The 23,009-nt window shown below is 35.5% G+C and overlaps 1 protein-coding gene across 1 annotated transcript; it reads left to right on the top strand.

Annotated features, from left to right (window-relative positions):
* The first annotated feature begins 16,607 nt into the window (after window positions 1–16,607).
* LOC107465464 (protein FANTASTIC FOUR 1-like) lies at window positions 16,608–18,282 on the top strand. The gene is made up of 2 exons (XM_016084439.3): window positions 16,608–17,805; window positions 18,230–18,282. Exon 1 carries the CDS (start codon window positions 16,772–16,774, stop codon window positions 17,687–17,689), a length of 918 nt encoding a protein of 305 aa, XP_015939925.1. The 5' UTR covers window positions 16,608–16,771; the 3' UTR covers window positions 17,690–17,805; window positions 18,230–18,282.
* The last annotated feature ends 4,727 nt before the right edge of the window (window positions 18,283–23,009 follow it).

Genomic DNA, 23,009 nt, shown 5'->3' with positions numbered 1-23,009 from the left:
TAAAAAAGAACTAAACTAGGAGAATCAATAGTATCATCTGGATTCTGAGTTTCTAAAGATGCCAACTATTCTGAGCTTCAAAGGAAAGTGAGATGCCAAAACTATTTAGAAGTGAATAGCCACTAGTCCCACTCATCTAATTGAAACTAAGCTTCATTGAAAACTCTGAGATTTATAGCATCCTTCTCTTCTTTTTGATCCTACCTTATTTTTGGTTGCTTGGGGATAAGCAACAGTTTAAGTTTGGTGTTCTGATGAGTGGATATTTTATACACTTTTTGGCATCATTTTCATATAGTTTTAGTTATGTTTTGTTTAAGTTTTATTATATTTTCATAGGTTTTAGTGCAAAATTCACATTTTTGGGATTCTACTTTGAGTTATTGCATTTCATGTGATTTTAGGTCATTTCTGGCTAAAAGTGAGGAGCTTTGGAAAAAATCTGATTCAAAGACAGAGAAAGAACTGCAGATGCTGTCACGATCTGACCTCCATACACTCGAAGGAGCATTTCTAGAGCTACAAAACTCCAAATGATGCACTCTCAATGGCTATGAAAAGATAACATCCATGGATTTCCAGAAATATATAATATTCTATACATTGTTTCGGAAATGAAGGCTCAAAACTGGCATTCAACGCCAGCTACCTACCCCATTCCGGGCGTTGGACGCCTAAAAGGGAGCAGCTGGCGTCCAACGCCCAAAAGGGAGTCCCAAGCCAGCGTTCAATGCCCCTAAGGAGTCCTAGCTCGTGGAGACACCCCAGGATCAGCCCAAACACTCACCAAGTGGGCCCAGGCAGTAGATTTTCGCACTAAAATACTAGTTTACCTTATTTTTGTAATCCTTAGTCATTAGATTAGTATATATAGGAGAAGATCACCCATGTTTAAGATCTTCTACCTCAGCTCTTAGACACTCTACACATTTTTTATCACGTTTTGTAAGCTATGAGTGACTAACCTCCTAAGTTATGGTTAGGAGCTCTACTGGTTCTCATGAATTAATAATGTCACTATTTTATTTCAATCTATGCTTGATTCCATTCTAAGATGTAACTTCGTTCTTTATCCTAATGAATTGGGAGTGTAACTTGACTGTCATCCCTATTCACATGGGTTCTTGCGAGTCCTTGACGGGATAGTAATGAACCATAAGCTTGATTATACATCTCTTAGATGGATAATCCACGACTTCATTGGGGACATCTCGAGACATCAGTTCAACCGAGGTGTGGGGCAATTAGGGCCTTTCTTGTATAGGCTAGAATTATTGGAGCAGCATTCTCTGATCTAGAAAATTTGACCTTGTCTGTGGGGATTTGAATAGGATCGCCAAGGGAATGGACTGTTAGAGCTTCACCCTCGTTCAGATTGGATAACCGCTGACCCGGCGTTTGACCTGAAGCATAGAAGATTAATGACCACTGACCCGACATTAATCATTTACAGCCTGTCATGGAATGAATCAATCAGAAATTAGAGTAGATGGTGAGAAAAGGTGATCCAAAAGGAAGAAACATCCCTGAAGCTTCAACCATTCTCATACCATTGATTTCACACTTATATAGTAACGGTTTATTTATTTATCTATTTTATGCATTTTTTCCAACAACAATCATCTTTTCTATCCGCCTGACTAAGATCTACAAGATAACCATTGCATGTTCAAACCAACAATCCTCGTGGGATCAACCCTCACTCACCTGAGGTATTACTTGGACGACCCTGAGCACTTGGCGATCTATCTGTGCGAATATTATAGAATTCAATTTCGTGCACCAGATGTCAGCCGAGCTTACTTGATCTACCAAGATTCTGTAGAGGTTTGCATTAGCAAGTATCATTGTGAGAACGACAGGGTCGTCATGTCCAGGTGCTACCCCTTGAACATCTTCTATTATGAAGGTGATGGCAGGTAGGTTGGGCGTCTCAGCTTCCTCGTCGACCTGATATACCTCTTTCAAATGTCTCATGTGGGAGGATTTTGTTATTCCTCCCCCCGCAAATCCTCCAACAATCATGTGGATGTGTTTCTCAGGGGTTCATGGTGTCTTCTTCATCTCTTTTCCTCTTGCTCAGATCGTCCAGCCTCTTAGCCTTTACCTATCCAACCGACCTTGGTCAATTATTCGATCACTTTTGTAAATCATAGCAATCATTGGTAGAATAGCCATAAATTTTGTGGTACTCGCAGTATTTTGACTGACTTTCACCTTTTTTATTTTTCATTGATCTAGAAGGTGGAATCTTTTTTGTGTGGCAGTTCTTTTTGTAGACGTCTACAAGGAAAACTCGTAATAGGGTATAGTTGTGATACCTTCGAGTTTTGTTTGAGCTGTATTCTTCTTTTTTCTTTGGTTCTTTCTCTTTGTCTCGAGCTGAATATTGATTGTATTGTCTTGGGATAGGCTCTCTTAATTAAGCAGTTTCTTTCATATTGATGTACTTCTCGGCTCGCTCTTGCACCTCGTATAAAGAGGTCAGGTCCCTCTTTGATATGGACTGGGAGAAGAGCCTTCTTTGAGGCCATTAACTAGTCCCACAATGACTGCTTCGGTGGGTAGGTTACGAATCTCCAAGTACGCCTTGTTGAATCTTTCCATATACGCCCGTAGAGATTCTTCTATTTCTTGCTTTACTCCCAAGAGGCTTGGTGCATGCTTGACCTTATCATTTTGGATGGAAAATTGGTAATAATACATCTTGCCAAGTCGTCAAAGCAGGTGACTGATCTGGGTGGTAAATTTTTGAACCACTTCATCGTCGTCTTGGTTGACGTAGTCGGAAAAGCTTTATAGTGAGTTGCATCCAACACTTCTGCCAAATACATGCAACTTTTGAAATTACTCAGATAATGTCTCGGGTCGGTCATTCCATCATTGAAGCCCATGTCTGGCCTTTTAAAGTTTCTGTAAACTTTAGCCTGCATGATCTCTTCTATAAATGGATCTTCACCTGCTAGTGGCATTTCTTCTCGATCTTCTCGGGCTCTCCTACCCTTGAACTCGGCTTTTAATTTCAAGAGTTTTTCTTCTAATTTTCTTCGTCGTCGTACCTCCCTTCTCAGGGCTCTTTCAGATTATCGTTGTCGCTCTAGCTCCTGCCAGAGTTGTTCCATCCAACCTTGATGTTCATGGACAAGTTCCATAATTTATGTAGGATCTCTTCGCCCGAATCCTTCATATCGGTGGACTTTTGAGCTTATCCTGTGTCCTTCCAGGTTTGACGGATGCGCTCTCTGCCAACGCCTTTCCTTTTATCGATTCGGGGAGGTATGACCAACGCTCATTCATTGTTATATTGCTCTTCTTCTTAGGCTTTAGAATTGAAAGCCTATGTCCATCCTCCGGGATGCCATCCGCCATCGTACGGTGTTGATTACTAGATCCTCAGTAATGGCGCTGACGATCAGATTTCTATCGGTAAAGAAATTCACAAGAATATAATCGCGTTGTAAGTATAGTTTCTAAACCAACAGAGAATCCTTTCATACAAAAGTTTGGTTGTCACAAGTAACAAAATCCGATAAAATTTATAACCGAAGTATTCAAACATCGGATCGTCTTTTCAAGGAATTGCAGGGAAGTATGATTTATTATTGGTTATGGAAAACAATATTTTTTGGTTTTTGAAAGGTTGAACAGGGAAAATAAATTGCATGAAAAATAAATTAATAACTAGAAAAACTCTTGGCAAGGTATGAAAACTAGACGTCCTATCCTAGTTATCCTTATCAATTGTGATGAGAATTGGATTTTGCTCCCACCTTATTAACCTCTAACTATGAAGGTAAGTTAAGTGGATAAATCAATTTGATTCCTCATGTCCTAGTCAATTCCTAAGAAAAAAACTAGAGTTAGGGGAATTCGAATCAATTAGCAAAGAATTCCAATTTTCAATCAACAATGAGTTTGATAACTCAAGTATCTCCAATTACTCAACCAAAGCTAAGAGTGTAAAAAGCTAATTTAAAATCATAAATATGAAATACCTCAAATTGCATTAAATAGAGAAATCAAATTAAACATGAGAATTCATAAACCAAGTAGCAACATCAAATAATCAACAAGGGAAAATCAATAAACTAGAGTACTAGAAGAATTAAAAGTAGAAGAGAAATTCTAATCCTAAAACCTAAGAGAGATGAGAGAGTCTCTCTCTCTAGAAACTACATTTAATCCTAAAATTGTGAATTATCAGCTTCTCCCATGAATGGATGCATTCTCCCACTTTATAGCCTCTAATCTGTATTTTCTAGGTCGAGAACTGGGCCAGAAACAGCCCAGAAATTGTTGATTGCAAATTCTGTCACGCTGATTTTTGTCACTGCGATGTATCCGCGTTGAGCACGCATTCGCATCGCCTAGCTGTATGGCCACTATAGTAAATTATATATCATTTCGAAGCCCCGAATGTTAGCTTTACAACGCAACTAGAACCGCCTTATTTGGACCTTTATAGCTCAAGTTACGATCGATTTAGTGCGAGAGGGTCAGGCTGACAGCTTTGCAGTTCCTTCAATTTCTTGTGTTCCTTCCACTTTTGCATGCTTCCTTTCCGTTCTCCAAGCCATTCCTGTCCTGTAATCTCTGAAATCACTTAACACACATATCATGGCATTAAATGGTATAAAAGAGAATTAAAATACACAATAAAAAGACTTCTAGGAAGCAAGTTTTCAACCATAGAACAACTTTTGGAAGGAATTGTAATATCATGCTAATCATATGAATAAGTGGGTAAAGACTTGATAAAAACCACTCAATTAAACACAAGATAAACCATAAAATAGTGGTTTATCAATCTTCCCACACTTAAACATTAGCATGTCCTCATGCTAAGCTCAAGAGATGTTATAAGAGAGTGAAGGGGAATGGTAGAATGTATGAAATGCAACCTATATATATGAATGCAGCTACATGCAAAAATGATTCTACCTACTTGGTGAAAAAGTAAATAAATATTTCAAGAATAGATATGAACTGGATTTCACTAATTCAAATCACAAAATAAAGTACAAGTAAACTTGCAGAAGAAAATAGCTCATGAAAGCCGAGAACAAAGAATCCAGCATCGAACCCTCACTAGAAGTGTATGCACTCTAATCGCTCAGGTGTTTAAGGTTCGATCTCTCAATTCTCTACTAATCTTGCTTTCTAAGGCTTTCTCTTCATCTAACAATCAACTAAAATTTAATGTACCGATACACATATCAAGAGGTCTTTTAAGGGTTGTAATGGGGTTAGGGTCAAGGTAGGATTGTATTTGGCCAAGTGGACTAAAATCTGAATCCTTAATTAACTTAAACTTTTCCCACCTAACTTAGGACAATCCATGTAATTACAATACAAGATCTAACTGCCCATTAACTATGTTTACCACATATTCATGCATCCCAAATTTAAGTACAACTCATATGCATTGATATTATTACTTTAACTTGGGGCATTTTGTCCCCTTTTTGTTTATTTGCTCTTTTTCTTTTCTTTTTCTCTTTTTATATTTTTTTTCTTTTTCTATTTTTCTTTTCTTAATATATTTTTTCTTTTTCAATGCATATGATTAAGGTGTTGAATGCATAAACATGTTCTTAACATTTTTCACATTTTCACACAAAGTCTAACATACTCAATTCCCAAACCAAACGTTTCCAAACCCACTTTTCCCACACTTAATTTATGAGCACTTTCACTAGTCTAAGCTAACCAAGGATTCAAATTAAGGACATTATTGTTTTCCGCTTAGAGTTAATGATGTGCTAAAGTAAAGAACAAAGGGGTAAAATAGGCTCAACATTGGTTTGCAAAGGATAATAAAAGGATAAGGCCATATAGGTATGTAAGTTGAGTGAAACAAGGCCTCAATCACATAAGTGCATGCATATATTAAACAATAGAAATATAGAATTAAGCAAGATAGATATCATAATTTTAGAGAGAACAACACACACCAAAAATAAAATATTGGTTGATAAAATGCAATCAATTCAAATAAGCTCAAAAATCTCACAGGTTTTGTGTGTTCGAGCTCTAAACCATGTTCTAGTATAATATTTCTTCAAACAAGTTTCTCAAAAATTTTAATTCAAATTAGTGAATGCTATAAAAGGTTTCTTGAAAAAGAAAATATTACTTCAACCAAGTAGTTGGTAAAATATGCACAAAATCAAACAAACATACAAATGCAACAACTAATTTAACAAAAAAAATTAAGCATTGGTGTTAAAATATGAAGTAACTAACCCATGGAAGTCGGTATCGACCTCCCCACACTTAAAGATTACACCGTCCTCGGTGCATGCTAAGATGTGCAGGTGGACGGGTTGCTCCAACTGATGCTTTTCTCCAAAGGTTGTGCAGATGGACTTGTCTGTTGCCCCATATAGAAGTTTCTTCCTTTTTTCTTCGTCGGTGACCAGCCTGAAACAAGAGAAAAAAAGAAGAACAGGAACCCAAAAACAATGATAGAAAACAAATAAAATATGAGTGGGTAATGCCAAATAATAAGGGTCTCAATTACATGGTAGCTACAACATGTAAGTGAGAAAACAGTAAAAGTACATGGCATATCAATGGTGCAAAAATTGCAACGAAAGGGAAGAGAGTGTGGGTAATGCAAGATAGTATAAGTTCATGTCAATGCAAAAGAAATACCAGTATTATAAAAATTAGCATTGACTTATGAATAATAATACCCAATCAGAATAAAACAAGTCATGAAGTACTAGAATAATGCAAGAAAAGATGCAACAGTTGAATAAGAACATTTAACACCAATGGAAAAATAATAAATTTAGAAAAGAAAATAAAAATATGCACAAAATTAAAATGCAATGAATGAAAGTATGCAGATGAATTAAGTAAAATAGAATGAAGGAAAACAAGGATGAGAAGCTAAAGAGATAAAGAAAAAGAAAGTAAGAAAGAAGGAAGAAAAAAATAAGAAGGGAAAGAAAAGATTTAGATTTGGGGAAGAAAAGATAAGATATTTGGCGCTCATCTGGATAAACTGCGCGTCGCATGTGACGCGGACGCGTGGAGCACGTGTTTGCGTGGTTAGCACGTTTTTGAAGTGACGCGGACGCGTGGGGCACGCATTTGCGTGAAGTGATTTGTGCCATTGGCGCGAGGGCAACCTTGCGTTCGCGCAACTTTCTGGTTAAAAACTCAATTTGCCAAAATTTTGGATGATGCGGTCGCATGGGAGACGCGATCGCGTGGATGGCCTATTTTGAAAAACGATGCGAACGCGTAGGGCACGCGTTCGCGTGGTAGGGCTTGTGCTCCTAGCATGGTTCCAGCCCCATTCCAGCCTAACATTCTGCCATACACCCATTTACGTCGATTTCGTGGGGTCACGCGTTCGCGTGGGTGACGCAATCGCGTGGTGGGCTGGATTCACAAACGACGCAGACGCGTCAGGGACGCGTTCGTGTGGGCGTGTTTGTGCCTGAGGCATGCCTCCAGCCACGCTCCCGCGTGACTTTCTGTTCAAATCCCTTTTTCGCTAATTCTCCTTTGACGCGGACGCGTGAGCGACGCGGTTGCGTGCTTCACCTTTTTTTTTGCATTATGCATAATGCAATGCTGATATGGATGTTATGAATAATTCCAGGTTCAATAAAATAGAATAAAATAAAATAAAACTTAAAAACAAACAAAACGAAATAAAATTGAAAATGGAATGATCATACCATGGTGGGTTGTCTCCCACCTAGCACTTTTGGTTAAAGTCCTTAAGTTGGACAATTGATGAGCTTCCTGTTATGGTGTCTTGTGTTTGTATTCATCCAAAAATCTCCACCAGTGTTTGGAATTTCAACAGCCTCCGGAGTCCCAAACAAGGCATGTAAAGCCCTTGAGCAGTTTCAAACAGGTTCTCGGGCTTCCGGGGTGATGAATGTCAAAACAGATTCCAGGATCCCAAACCTTGCTTTTGCACCCATCTTTGTCTCGATTTATATTTTTTCAGCCGGGTGGTTTGGAAGTTGTATTCTCATAAGGATAGCCAAACATCTTCCGAGACCCAATTAATCAAACTCTGTACCAATCCTTGCTCCTCAAATTGAAGTGTGAAACCTCATTGAATCTTGCATACCAGTTATGAGTGCGAGTCATTTCCCTTTTGCTCTTAAAGCCGCAAAGAGCTCTAAGATGCCCATCTATTTCAAGTAAACCATATTCAAGTGGAAAAGTAAAGATAAAAGCTAAGGATTTTACCCACTTGAAGTTTGTATTGGGCGGTAATGGCCTTGGAATGGGTGTTTCCAGTGGTCTTGCAAGCTCTACTCCCTTGTAGTCTTCTGTGAATTCTTCCACTTTTTTCGAATTTCTTCAGCTGCAACCACGTCTTGATCAAAGTCTTCGATATCTTCCTCATTACTTGAGTCAAAATTGGGAGGTTAAGAAAAGTCTACCTCTGCATCATCTTCATATTCACTTGGGGAAGATTCTTCTATCTCAAAGAATTCACTTGCGGATGCAAGTTCATTACTAGGAGAACTTGACTTATGATTATCATCATCAAGGAAACCTGCTTTTTGAGTTGTTCCGTCCAGTTCTTCATAAAATACCTGCTTTGGGGGTTGTGCACTCTCCTCCTTAACATCAATTGCAACATCCTTGTTGGAATTCTCCTCAATTCTGGATTCCCACGGAGGTTCAGCGTCTCCTAACTCTTCAACCAACTCCTCTTCTTCTATAATGACAGCTTCCTCCACTTGTTCTAGTACAAAGTCATGCTCCGTACTATCTACTGGAGTTTCTAGTAACTTCTTCATGCTACGTTCTTCATTAGATTGTCCACATGGAGCTGTGGGAGTTCCTTGAGTGTCCGAACGTCGGGGAGGTAATCGATTTATCGCTTGATTCAATTGGTGAAGGGTTGCATGAAATTTTTCTACTATTTCCTTGAGATGTTCCTCGATAGATTCCTGGGTTGATGGATATGGATATGGTGCATAGGGAAGTGGTGGTTCTTGGGAGTAATTTGATTGGAATTGGTGTGGATATGGGTTAGGGTCAAATGGAGGTGAATGGTGGTAGGGGGATTGTGAGTGTGGTGGTTCAAAGCTATGTTGAGAAGGTGATTCATAGACATATGATGGGGCTTGTTGGTAACCACAGGGGGGGTCCACTATATTTGTCATCTTGGTATACACCTCGGAATGGCTCTTGACCATAGTAATTTGGTGGGTGTTGGTTGTCACGAAAGGGTCCACCATAACTACTGTCTTGACATGCATTCTGGAACGGTCATGGTCCATGGTATCTTGGAGGGTGTTGTTTCCTAACGGGTTGATCAGATCATCGTGGCTCCGTCCATTTTTGATTGTTTTGACCTTGATGCATGTTCCTGTTAAAGCTTCCATTCCTTTCAACACTATTAGAACTAAACTCAAAGCGATGGGGGTGAGAACTCATAGTAACTAGTAAAAATTAAAAATAAAAACAAAAAAAATTAAACAAGAAAAAGAAAATATTTACAATAACCAATAATAAGGCACACGTTTGTAATTCCCCGACAACAGCGCCATTTTGACGATCGGATTTCTATCGGTAAAGAAATTCACAAGAATATAATCGCGTTGTAAGTATAGTTTCTAAACCAACAGAGAATCCTTTCGTACAAAAGTTTGGTTGTCACAAGTAACAAAACCCAATAAAATTTATAACCGAATTATTCAAACCTCGGGTCGTCTTCTTAAAGAATTGCAGGAAAGTATGATTTATTATTGGTTATGGAAAACAATATTTTTGGGTTTTTGAAAGGTTGAACAGGGAAAATAAATTGCATGAAAAATAAATTAATAACTAGAAAAACTCTTGGCAAGGTAGGAAAATTGGACGTCCTATCCTAGTTATCCTTATCAATTGTGGTGAGAATTGGATTTTGCTCCCACCTTATTAACCTCTAATTATGAAGGTAAGTTAAGTGGATAAATCAATTTGATTCCTCAAATCCTAGTCAATTCCAAAGAAAAGACTATAGTTAGGGGAATTCGAATCAATTAGCAAAGAATTCTAATTTTCAATCAACAATGAGTTTGATAACTCAAGTGTCTCCAATTACTCAACCAAAGCTAAGAGTGTAAAAAGCTAATTTAAAATCATAAATATAAAACACCTCAAATTGTATTAAATAGAAAAATCAAATTAAACATGAGAATTCATAAACCAAATAGCAACATCAAATAATCAACAAGGGAAAATCAATAAACTAGAGTACTAGAAGAATTAAAAGTAGAAGAGAAATCCTAATCCTAAAACCTAAGAGAGAGGAGAGAGCCTCTCTCTCTAGAAACTACATCTAATCCTAAAATTGTGAATTATCAGCTTCTCCCATGAATGGATGCATTCTCCCTCTTTATAGCCTCTAATTTGTGTTTTCTGGGTCGAGAACTGGGCCAGAAACAGCCCAGAAATCGCTAATTGCGAATTCTGTCATGCTAATTTTCGTCACTACGATGCATCCGCGTGGAGCACGCTTTCGCGTCGCCTAGCTGTATGACCACTATAGCAAATTATAACAACTTTTCGAAGCCCCGGATGTTAGCTTTCCAACGTAACTAGAACCGCCTCATTTGGACCTCTATAGCTCAATTTATGATCGATTTAGTGTGAGAGGGTCAGGTTGACAGCTTTGCAATTCCTTCAATTTCTTGTGTTCCTTCCACTTTTGCATGCTTCCTTTCTGTTCTCCAAGCCATTCCTGTCTTGTAATCTCTGAAATCACTTAACACACATATCAAGGCATCAAATGGTAAAAAGGAGAATTAAAATACACAATAAAAAGATCTCTAAGAAGCAAGTTTTCAACCATAGAACAACTTTTGGAAGGAATTGTAATATCATGCTAATCATATGAATAAGTGGATAAAGACTTGATAAAAACCACTTGATAAATTTGCAAATTGAATCAAATATTATTAGTAAAAAAATTGAAAATATCTTTAAAACATCAAAATTAAAAAATTTACAAAATTTGAATTCTTTTTTAAAATTAAACTTTAGCTATTTCATATTAAGCATGTAATCGTGTTAGCACACTATCGAATTTTTTTGGAGAAAAAAACTTTTACTTTACAAAAAAATTCTAATTAAACATACGCAAGCCATAATGGGGAATTAAATAAAACATACACAAGGCCAGCATTACATATAATCATAACATATAGCATAGATCATACATACACATAAAGGTACCGTTATAAGTTAGCATACAACCCTTCACATCTTGCTACTATGTACAAATCGACATTCCGGGCCCTGGTTCATACAGAAAATCCCTAAGCTGACGTTCGAACTAGCCTAGTCAACTATGTACACCCTACTCTCTCAGTGAGTCTAATCTAAAGTGAGAGACTAACACAAAAGTTAGGCTAACATAAAAACTATCAAAAGACACAACCTCAACTCCTAGGCCTCAGCTATCATCGTCAGAGGAGATCACAATCACATCAGAACACTCCTCAGAATCCTTGTCCTCTTCATTGGAAATCTCCATAATCTCAGGAGGGGCACTGGCACTCATGCTACTGGTCTGACCAGCACTCGCCAGTCCATTAATTGAGGCGGTGAGCGACTCCTCAGAAGATGGCTTGGATGACGATACTGAGATCTGCTCTATTGGGATGTCCTCCTCTGGTACAGACTCTAGAATATGCTCCTCCATGAGCTCAGTCTCAGGGTCCGCCTGATCTGCAGGCTAATCGGGATACTGATGAGGCACCGGCCCGTCATGAAACGGGTGAAATGGAGCATCCGGGTGGAGTCACTGCAGCGGGAACTCGTAGGGCATGTCGGGGCTAAACTGTAGAGTGTCAATCGGGTGACGAAAGGGGTGATCACACAGAATGTACATACGAGCCCTAATCTCCGCACCTATTACGTAAAACCTATACTGTACAATGTCCTCATATATATAGGGAAGGTCCATCTCATAAAATATAACTCCAGTCTCCATCTGAAAGGGAGGAAGAAAAGGGGTAAGAATTGGGGAGTTCTTAATAGGGTCAGAGTAGTTAGTTTAGTCAGGATTACCACAGTTCAAGTAATTCACAATAAAATATACAAGTGTCACAGAGAAGTATCTAATTACCACAATTTAAAGTAGCAATAAGGAATGCATAAACACAGGAAGACAATCACAAACAATTTCACCACATCAAGTAAAATGCAAATGCACAACAAGGATGATGCATGTCTAGTCCCATCGCAGGTAATGAGTTCATTTGTCGATTTTGACCCGCACCCGACGCAATCCGACTCGCAAGTCAGATAAGGCATTCCAGCAGCATAACCTCTGCAAGGTTTCAACCTCTTGCAGGTGCTGATTCTCCAGCTGAAGTATGCCAAACATGACCTCTGCAAGTACTTGCAGGCGCTAATTCTCCATCTAAAGCATGTGCCCCTTTCTCCTGGAAGCCATTCCATATACACGGGCATCCCCGTACAACCATTTACACAAAAAGCCCATGGCTTAACATTTTCACATCAGCAGTTTAACTATTTATTTTTAAAGTTCACTAATACTTCTCCGAACAAAATCCTTAAGTAAAATTCAAAACATAAACCCTTTTCTTATTTAAATCAAACTTAAAACATAATACTTTTCTTAAATGAATTAAATCCGACATATAATTATTTTCTTAATAAATCGAAAATCAAATACTACAAGTTCTTAAATTCAATCTTTTTCTTCTAAATAAAATTTCAAATAAATTCTTAAGACTTAAAACAAAATTTCGGTGGCATTCCTTCTAAAATTCGGACTTTGCCACCCTTCTCGGATTCCATCTAAACTATTTTCCACACTCTTTTCAAATTATTTTCAATAGATCAAAACAGACAAATTTCAACATTTTTAAATTATCCTATCGTCATTCAGAAATCAAATTCATCAGAATAACTCAGTTCCTGGCTACACTTAAACCCTCCAAACATCAAACTTATCACAAATATCAATATATCACAAAAATTCAATATAAATTCAGTCAAATTCAATCGACAAGTAATCACGACATCAATTCACTTACCAAATAGCAATTTCACCGATGAGAATTTACCAAAACCTACCATCGTACGAAATCAAAATACTCGAAGTTTTAGAGATGCCTTCTGACCGAGCCATCGAAGAAGAAAATGTCCGGAATTGTCTGTGCTTCCTAGAACTCTAGTTGACCGAATTCAAGGGGTAAGGAAGTTACCTCACCATCGACTTCTACTGGACAAAAGTAACGCCAATGTGTAGAGGAGGAGAATACGAACATTTTTACCAGATTAAATTTTTTATTGGAGTTACAGATCGCAAGAAATCGAAGCTAAAAGTTCGGTGGGAGTTACAGTTCTCTCTCTCTCACTCTAGGTCACTTCTCTTCTCACCGTGCATAAAATAAAAACCAAATGAGGTTAGTTGATGATGATTAATATGATATAGATTGATTAGGTGTCATGCTTACAATAATAAGTAGTTAGGTGTCACGAGCTTCCTTTTTTCTTTTTTTATTTTGTTCGGTCACTTGGAAAAAGAATTAAGAGATATGCTGAATAATATATGATGATGATTAAGGTTGTGTAACATGAAATGCTATTGTTTAATGTGATTCCATGTTTCTTTTCTTTCTTTTTTCTTCTTTCGGTCAATAATAATAATAATAATAATAATAATAATAATAATAATAATAATAATAAGATTAAATATGTATGAATTACTAACATAAATGACATTAATAATTTAGAAATTAAAAGATATTTGACGAAACATTAGCAATTCTAAACTCATCAAGAAATACCAATAATTAATTTTTACTGGTAAAAGTCGAATTTAATAATAATATTAATATTATTATCTAAGTTTTATTATAATTAGAGCAAGTAAAATACATAAATAAGATAATAATAAAATTATATTACTATCTATTTTATTTCGGAGTTTGAAATCGACTCATCATAATAAAATTAATCACTCCAAAATATTATTTTAAAAAACTTGCGTTAATGCAAAAATTAGAGTTGTTACAATTTTATATTTGTATTTACGGGTAGTAAGTCCCAGATCGAATTTGTGGATACATATCTAAAATATGTTTTCTAGTTTTATTTATATACAAATCGAATTGAATCCGATATGACAAATTTGTGGATCGAATTATGTCCGTACATTTCGCATCGGATAAATACCATAGGTTTTTTGGATCGGGTCTAGATTTGTACTTTCCTAAGAAAGAGAAATTTAAATTCCTTCACTTGAAGGGAAAATTAATATCCCTATTTTAGGCAATTAAATTTTTTTATAAAAATAGAATTTAATTTTTAAGTATTATCAAAGTAGTTTTATACGTGCATCTAATTATATAACGCTACATCAATAAAATAATTACCTTTTATATTGACCGCGCGAATGGTCATAAAAAAATAGATGTGACTTTATATTGTCAATGCATTAAAATTAAACTAATAAAAATATCATTGAATTTTAAAAAAGAGTAACTATTTTTTATTATCACTTAAGCTGTGTTTGGTTTAGCATTGAAGAGAAGAAAAGCATGTTTGAATGCAATGAATGCTTCTTTTTTATGTTTGGATTTTTTTACTCTAAACGCTAAAGTAATTTTACGTTCTCAACATGCATTCAAAGAATCTCGTTGAAATTGAATTTTTTTTTATCAATTCTACCCTTTATTTCTTTTTTGTAGTCTTTTTAGTACTCAAATCTTTTAAATATATAATTAAATTTTTGTATGAAATTTTTATTTTTGTTTTGTATAAAAAAAATTTTGTTTGGCTCTGTTAAAATTTGTAAGTATAATTCTTGTATATTAGTTTATTAATATTATTTTTAATTTAGTAATTAAATATTAATTTTTATTATAAAAGTGATTCATAAAATTTATTTAAATATTTAAATTAAACTAAAATAATTATTTAAATTTATATTTTTTAATAAATTTCACTTAAAAGTGATTTTGAACAACATAATCCAAACAACATTTATTTTATTACAATCCATTTTGATATAAAGTTGTCCAACATAAATCACATTAATACCAGCTCACTTTTATCTAAAATCAATTTTGTGCAAACTATCTTTTACAAACTTTAATCCAAACACTAGGGTGTTCATGGATATCCGTAGTATTTATTCGAATCCGATCCAAAAAGTGCGGATATAGATCCAATACACAAGGCTATCGGATCGAATCGGATCCGATGCGCACACTTATAGGATCGGATTGCGAATTTTATGTACGTATCTACATACCCATCTGCATATCCGCAGATCCGCAAAAATAAATAAATAAATAAATAAATATTCTTATATTTTATTCAATCAACTAATAATTATCATATATGTTGTATTATTTTAATTTATTATTTAAGAAAAGTAGGTAGAAAAAAAGAATTTCATTAATATTTTTTAATAAAAATAAACTTTTAAAAATATTTTTGTATTTTGCGAATATATCCGACGATATCCGACATCCGATATCCGATATCCGATATCCAATCCGATGATTTTATTACGGATCGAATCGCGATTTTGTCCATATCCGCGTTCACCCTGCCAAACACACACTTAGACATCAACTCAATTTCTTTATTTTAGTAATTCAATAATATATGTTATCTCATACTTTTAAATATTTATGACTAATTGATGAGAAAAAATAATAAATTCTAATAGCTATTTAAACGTTCTTTCATACAAAATTATTTTAAATTTTTAATTTTTTGTTATAAAATTTTCAATTAAATATGCAGAGATATGATTTTATCATAAAATATTTCGAATCTTTTTTGATACCGAAACGAAAGAGAATAACAAATATTTCGAATCCTTTCTAAAATTAATTTTCTTCTTTTAATTACCCTATCCAAACACAGTATTCAAATGTTTTAACTAAATTCCTTCTTCAAAATTTTTGTTTAGATAAAATAATTTTCTTGCGTGAATTGATAAGATTTTTTCTTTGAATAAGATAATTACATTACTTTCATAAGGTAATTGGAAGAAAATAAGGAAAGAAAAAATAAAAAACAGAATAAATTGAAATATCAAAAAAAGTTTGAAAATTTTAAAAAATCCTTCTGAAATAAGTAAAATTTGAAATACCTCTTTTTTTTGTGTCTAAAATACATCATTCACACTGGCAAAATCCTTTCTTAATTCTCAAAGGAAAAAAATATTTTTTAAAGTATCCAAAAAAATATAATAGAATATCTTATATTCTCTCCAAAATTAAATTACTTTTTCCAGTTCCTCATCAAACACCCTAAAATTAGTTTCCATGTTTTTTAATTTCATCATTCAGCTCACTATTTAAGGTGAGGATAGGGTTTGAAAAGTGAGGAAGGGAAATTGGCAATGTGCCAAATTGGGAGAAATAATAGGGGCATCTCACATGGAACTCGGCACCGTTTACTAATTAGCTAATTTCGCTCTTTTCACTACAGCTCAAACATCAACATACCCTCTCGTCTTAATCAATTTTCACACTCTTCTTCTTCTTTGATTTTTTCCCCACTCTCTCTTATCTCTTCACATCTTCACCATTATCCATACATAAATAATAATACTATATATCTCTCTCTATCTTTGGGATGAGGGTGTTGATATTAAGACCCTCACCCTAGCCATCTCTCTTCTTTTGTCTTCTCTTGGACACAGCACACATCACTACTCTCTTCTATTAATCCTTTTTTCCTCTATTCTTTTTTAAAATAAGATTGATTTGAGAAACATACATTATTGATCCCGGAACAATTCATGACGATATTTTTTTTGTACCTTCCTATTCTTCTTTCGCTTTCTCTTCCTCTTTCTTTTCTTCTTCATATATTCAAGAAGCATTTCTATTCTCTCTTCTTCCATGTTTTCAGCGCCTTCAAGAACAGTTTCAAGACTTCTAACCGATCCTCTTCGCAAATCTTGGCGCGGGCGATCACCGATCTTTCTCCTCCTCCTCCTCCGCCATCGAAAACCGTGGTTGTTGACGAAGAGACCGATGGCAATTGCAAGCGGACGTTCTGCACCGAGAGTCTAGGGTTTGAGAGCATCGAGGAAACGCTAGTGGACGGTGAAGACAAAGATCAAAAGATAACGGAGAAGATCGAAGATCTTGATGTTGAGGATAATAGGAATGATAATAGAAGAGAGTTATTGAGGAATTCGAAGGCGGCAGCGGCTGCTCTGTCATTTCCTCCGCCGCTTTCTTCGTTGAACCAGAAGGGACAAGCGAGTTTCGCTCTTATTCCGGTGAGGGAGAATGGAAGGTTGCAACTCAACAAAGTGAGAATCAAAAGACCTGAGATTCTCTACGCTTCGAGAGAACACGGAAGGTTGAAGATGTTTCTTGTTCCAGATCAATGCGACGATGATCTCGAAGACGAAGAAGAAGAAGAAGAACCACAACAAGAATTCAAAGTAGAAGAAGAAGAAGAAGATGAATCGACAACGTTAGTATCAGAAGAAGAAGAAGAAGAAGAAGAAGAAGAAGAAGAAGAAGAAGAAGAAGAAGAAGAAGGAGAAGATAGGGTTATTGTTGGGGATTGGAAGTTCAACAATAACAAAATTGAAGGGTTTATGAGGTGTCATCACCAATTGGTGAATCAAAGCCAAAATAATAATCATCATAATCATCATCATCACAATCTCAACATTTATGGAGTGATCAGCATTGCATGAACGTGATGGTGTGTTTTATGTGATTCTGAACTATTATTCTGCTGCGGAAAGTGTTGCTTTTGTCACAACAGAGACAAGACAGAGGCTCCGATCCAATAATCCGTTTTTGTTGCACCGTAAGTGTACATAACAAAACATAACGGTGTCATTTAGCCGATAGCTACGATTCTAACTCTAGTGCATAAGAAGAAGAAGGATCTAGGGATATCCTCTGTAGTAAATTTTTTTTATTCATTGTTTTTAAAGTAAGGGGAATAGATCTCAAAGAGAGGGCGAGTAAAATACAAAAGAGCGAGAGTGAGAGAGATTCAGAGATTATTTATTTATTTATTATATTCTTTTAGTGAGGAATTTAATTAATTATATCAGTAGTGCTACGTTACCAACTTAGTATCTACCAAGATCTGCTAATTTGAGTTGGGCTGGACCCTAAAGCCCAATAAAATTTAGAAAATCACATCCCAAATCAACTTAGGTCAATTTTATTGTCCCTCATTTACTTTTGTAAACCTAAATTGACCACTTCTTTCTACTGTGCAGCCACATCCAAAACTCTCCACCTTTAGCGTCGCGCAACCTCTTCTTCGTGCAGTCTTCGACGGTCGTCGCCATCAATAGTAGTCAACGCTGCCGGACCATCAGACAGCAACCATCTCGATTTGCTCTGCTCAGTACACACACCGCAGCTGAAGTTTACCAGCGCCCCATTGCTGTTCGACTTGTGGGTCCCCAGCAAGCGCCGATCCCTGCCTCGCGTCCTAGCCCCGTAGCGCACCGTCGTTTCCTGCTTCGCGGTGGAGCCCCTTCATGCAACCTGTCTTTCCTTCGGCGCCTGTGTTGCAATAAGAGATAAATGCTACTTTACGATTTTTAGAAACCTAGAATTTTATAGGTTTCATATGTGAGCATGTCATTGGGTATTACATTCATATAACATGGTTCATTGAAATTTTGGTTACTGTTAGACAAGGAAGAATGGAAAACTAATTCCCTTGTGTTTATATGTCTTGGATAAAACTTATTTTGAATGTGATAAAGGTATATTTGGTATTGAAAATATCAATTGTATACTTGGAACGATGTTTTGCAATGCTAATTTAAAAGGAGAAGGAAAAGGGAGAAAAAGTTTTTTTTTTGTAATTGCAGCAATTGAATATTACTACATATGTGTCTTTAGAGTGATGGTGTGTGCTAAATTGTCTATTAGTTTTGGTTTTGTACTGTTGAATTGTTAATTGGTTGTAACCCTTGGACATTTGATTGTTGTCATTAAGCAAAAAGAAGTAGTTTGATTTTCTAAAAGCATATGCTAAATCAAAATTTACTCTTAAGATTCGCATATTTCTTTTTTTACAATTTTATATTGTATGTAAGATTTGTTGAGGAATAATCAGAGAAGAAGTAAAGCATAGAAAAAGCAAAATAATAGGTTGTATTAGAATCTGTCTTTTACTACAAAGTACTGACATATATATATGTTCTTTTGTTGTCATTAAGCAAAAAGAGATGTTTGAGTTTTTTATTTGAACTTATTTTTCTATGTTATTATTCTGAATGTTTGTTAATTTTTTCTTGCATAAGGTAGTGTACATGTATTAAGATATATTTGAAATTGGGTTTGATTTTGTTCATATAAAATTGTAGCATTAAGAGATATTTTTAGAGAGTTTTTTTGGTTTTTTCTCTTGATATTTTTGGTTTTTTAGCTATATGCTGTGATGAGTTTATTGACTTTTAATTGATTATATGCTATAATGGAAACACCATAGAATTGAATTTACTAAAAATCTATCATTACTAAATACCAATTCACTATAATGAGATGTTGAATTAATCATGAATGACTAGTCTTTGTTTATAACTATGGTGAATTTCTTCTGTTGTTGATTTAGGAGCAAAGTAGGAGCTTGTAAGTGGTTGATCACATGGTGTTTGACATGAATTTCTGAGAGAAGGATTGTTCCAATTTTCTGGGAGATGCATAGATGGAGAAGAAACAAAAGATTATGCAGTATAGAGAAAGACTTGATAAGACCCTTTCCTCACCTGATCTTACAAATGATGAGATGCTCCAAAAACTTGTCGAAAGCCAACTTGTATGTTCTTCGGAATAAGAAGTAGAATGTCATAACATTCTCTTGTGTCCTTTGAATTCATTTAGGCAGAAATGGTACTAGCTTGGTGGAGCCATTATTTTTTGTTAAATTATTCTTTTATAGGTTCTTAAGATGCTTTGTTTGATTAATTATCATACAAGCAGAAGTTGTTAGAAATGAAGAGAGTAGATTTATCTAATTTTCATGATATGTTAAGGAGTGCTTTTTCAGAAGATATCATTTTACTTTTGTTAAACACTTGTTTTGTTTTAACCAATTGATACTTGGATATGTCTTTTATGGATGTGTCTTCTATTAGATGTGTCTTTTGTTTAAAACTTATTTTGATGTGTCTTTAATTAATGTATCTTCTGTTAGATGTGTCTTTTGTTTAAAACTTATTTGGATGTGTCTTTAATTAGTGTGTCTTATGTTAGAAGTGTTTTTAATAGATGTGTCTTCTAACTAAATGATTTCATAAACAGGGATGTGTCTTTAATAGATGTGTCTGCTGTTAGATGTGCCTTTAATAGATGTGTTTTTAATAAATGTATCTTCTGTTTAAAACTTACTTGGATATGTCATTAATTTCATAACTACTTTAAATCAGGTAAGGTTTAGATTTGCTCCGGCGCACCCTAACCTAAACTTTGAATACAATTCCAAACCTTTAGTAAAGAAGACTAACTTTATTTTAATCAAGACTACAGAAATAAAAATGAAATAAATAATTATTTGTCATATGATCTGAAGATAATTGAGTACAACCCAAAGTTCACCGTTCATGAAACCAAACAAAACAATAAATTTGAAGGTTATAAATTTGAAGTGCTGAAGTAATCTGTCAATAAACTTGAAGGTTATATGATTCGGACCACCCATGTTGTTTGATGACAATGGAGTATTCTTCATATACATACCTGCAAATGATAAATGTTACTCAGTGCTAGAATGGTAAAATCAAAAGGTGAGTTCAAAGTGACTAACTGTTGTTAAATGATTGTGCATCCTCTTTGGGAGTAAATGCTTCTGCCAAATGCATTGGAAATGCCGGAGTAATCTGTCTCTGATCTGGAGGTATCCATAATCCTGCATGAAAAACCATTCCATCCAAATGATCATCGTGAAATTAAAGAACATGCATATGAGAAGAATCTTTAATATGAGCACCAAGTATATTCCAGAACTAGTTTAAAAAATTGTTATATCATTAATATACAACTAGCTAAACAAAAAATAACTTTCTATCTGCTACACTTGGATCACGTCTTTAGGAGCTCCCCCCCCCCAGTGTGTAACCTTGTAATTTGTCACATTATCAAAAATGTCCTTAGGCTTTACCTTCCTAAGACAAATATTGGTTTTGAATTGCACTGCCATGCCCCAAGGAAGGCACCATCCATTGCAATGAAACATAGGACCTGTCCATAGATACATCGGGAAGAGATCCATTCGAAATAGTAGAACTGTCACGAGCGAATTCAAATATGCGTCTTTATGGCTATAAACTACTCCTTTAGGCCTTGTGTGGTTCCAGAGGTGTAATTAACACTTATAGAATCCATTTCACTCTTTGGCCTAACTATTTCAAACCCTTTGTCACCATTTGCTAGTAGCATCTTATACTCATAACTAATTGAAGAAGTGTCAATTGTTGAATCAAAATCAGAGTCAGCAATTAGGACTAGAATTGGCAATTTTGATGATGTTCTTTTGCATAGCAGATTCAATGAGCTGTGTGCAACTTCGAGCAGTTGGTAGTCTACAAAGAGGATCTTAGCTTGTGAATGCTCCAGCGGGACTGAAACCATGGATGCATTTAGGCACGAATTCAAGGTGAAGATAATGGATCCAGCCATTAGGATTGCAAAATGCAGCTCATACTTTTGCTAGAACATTAGGTGATAATGTTGCAACCTGTTTCAAAACAACATTGAATATATAATAGCATCAATGATTGAATCCATTCACCTTAAAGAATTTAAGGATGCTTCCTAATATTTTTCTTAGTACAAGTTTCAAACACTTTTGATGTGTCTCACCCCATTTATACTCTAAAAGAACCATAAACAAGTGATGTTCTCTCCCTGCAGAAACTTGCTACTCTCTCCAAGAACTTTATTGGAGTCAGAGGAACAATATTTGCAGAACAGTAGAATAGACCCTCCATTGATTCCCATGATCCTTGATCCTTACGATCTTTGGAAAAGTTGCAAAATTTAAGTGATCTAAGAAGTTAATATGGACATACTGTCTTACAAATTAGCTTACACAAATCATATTAAAATATGGAACTGCAAACAAATAATTTGTTTTAATTTATAGCAAAGCTAATAAGAAGAAAATTGAAATTTCAAAACATACAAAGATTGCAAAGCCAACTTAAAAAAATCCAATAACGTAAAAAGAACACCTGAAGCCTAGTAAATGAAATAACTATTTACTCTGAACTGAAAAAAAAATAGAATTGAAAAATTACTGACATGAGGAACATAAAAATTGAAAGTTGAAACAGCACTGCAAAGAGGAAGTAGTTACCATGTTGGTGGGCGTGCGTTGTGGCGAGCAGGGTCGCAAGCGCGGTGGCAAGCGGGGAGGATGCCATCGGGCAGCTGGGGTGGCGAGCGTGCCTTCGATGAAAGGGCGGCGCGACGATGCTGCGGCAGTTGGGCCACCGCGAGTGGAGGACTACATGAGGAAGGACGCGGCCACTGAGGCACAGTTGAGGAGAGCGACGTGAGGGCGGGTGGTGCGGCGCGATGGAGGACGCCGAGGTGAGGGAGAAAGAGGCAATGCCGGCGCTGAGTAAAGTGGCGTTCTCAACGAGACAACATCGGTGCTGAGGAGGGAAGAAGAAAAGAAGAAGAAGAAGAAAAAGAAGAAGGCACAACATAGAGAGGGTAAGGTTTAGGGATGGGTGAAAGCAAAATAGAATTAGGATAAATTTTGAACAAAATTATTCAAATTCAGATTTTTTTATTTTTTAATTATTTATTCAATAGTGTTATTTTTTTAATTATTAATGATTGTTGGTAATAGTTGGCAGACTTAAGTATTGGTAACGTATACTTTTCCTAATTATATTAAGGCATATGCATATGATTTCGTTCTATATACTATTGTAGCAGCTTGCTCTAATTCTGTCTCTTAATAGTATTTTTTGTTTATTAAGTTCTCTGTATACAGGGTTTGTGGTGCTTTGTGGATTTTTTTTATAAAATAGT

Source organism: Arachis duranensis, chromosome 9, assembly GCF_000817695.3.
Source record: "Arachis duranensis cultivar V14167 chromosome 9, aradu.V14167.gnm2.J7QH, whole genome shotgun sequence".
NCBI lineage: Eukaryota > Viridiplantae > Streptophyta > Magnoliopsida > Fabales > Fabaceae > Arachis > Arachis duranensis.
This window is presented reverse-complemented; position numbering and strand designations above follow the sequence as displayed.

Excerpts from the sequence above, each read along its gene's own strand:
- LOC107465464 (XM_016084439.3), top strand. The coding sequence starts at position 16,772 with ATGACGATATTTTTTTTGTACCTTCCTATTCTTCTTTCGCTTTCTCTT.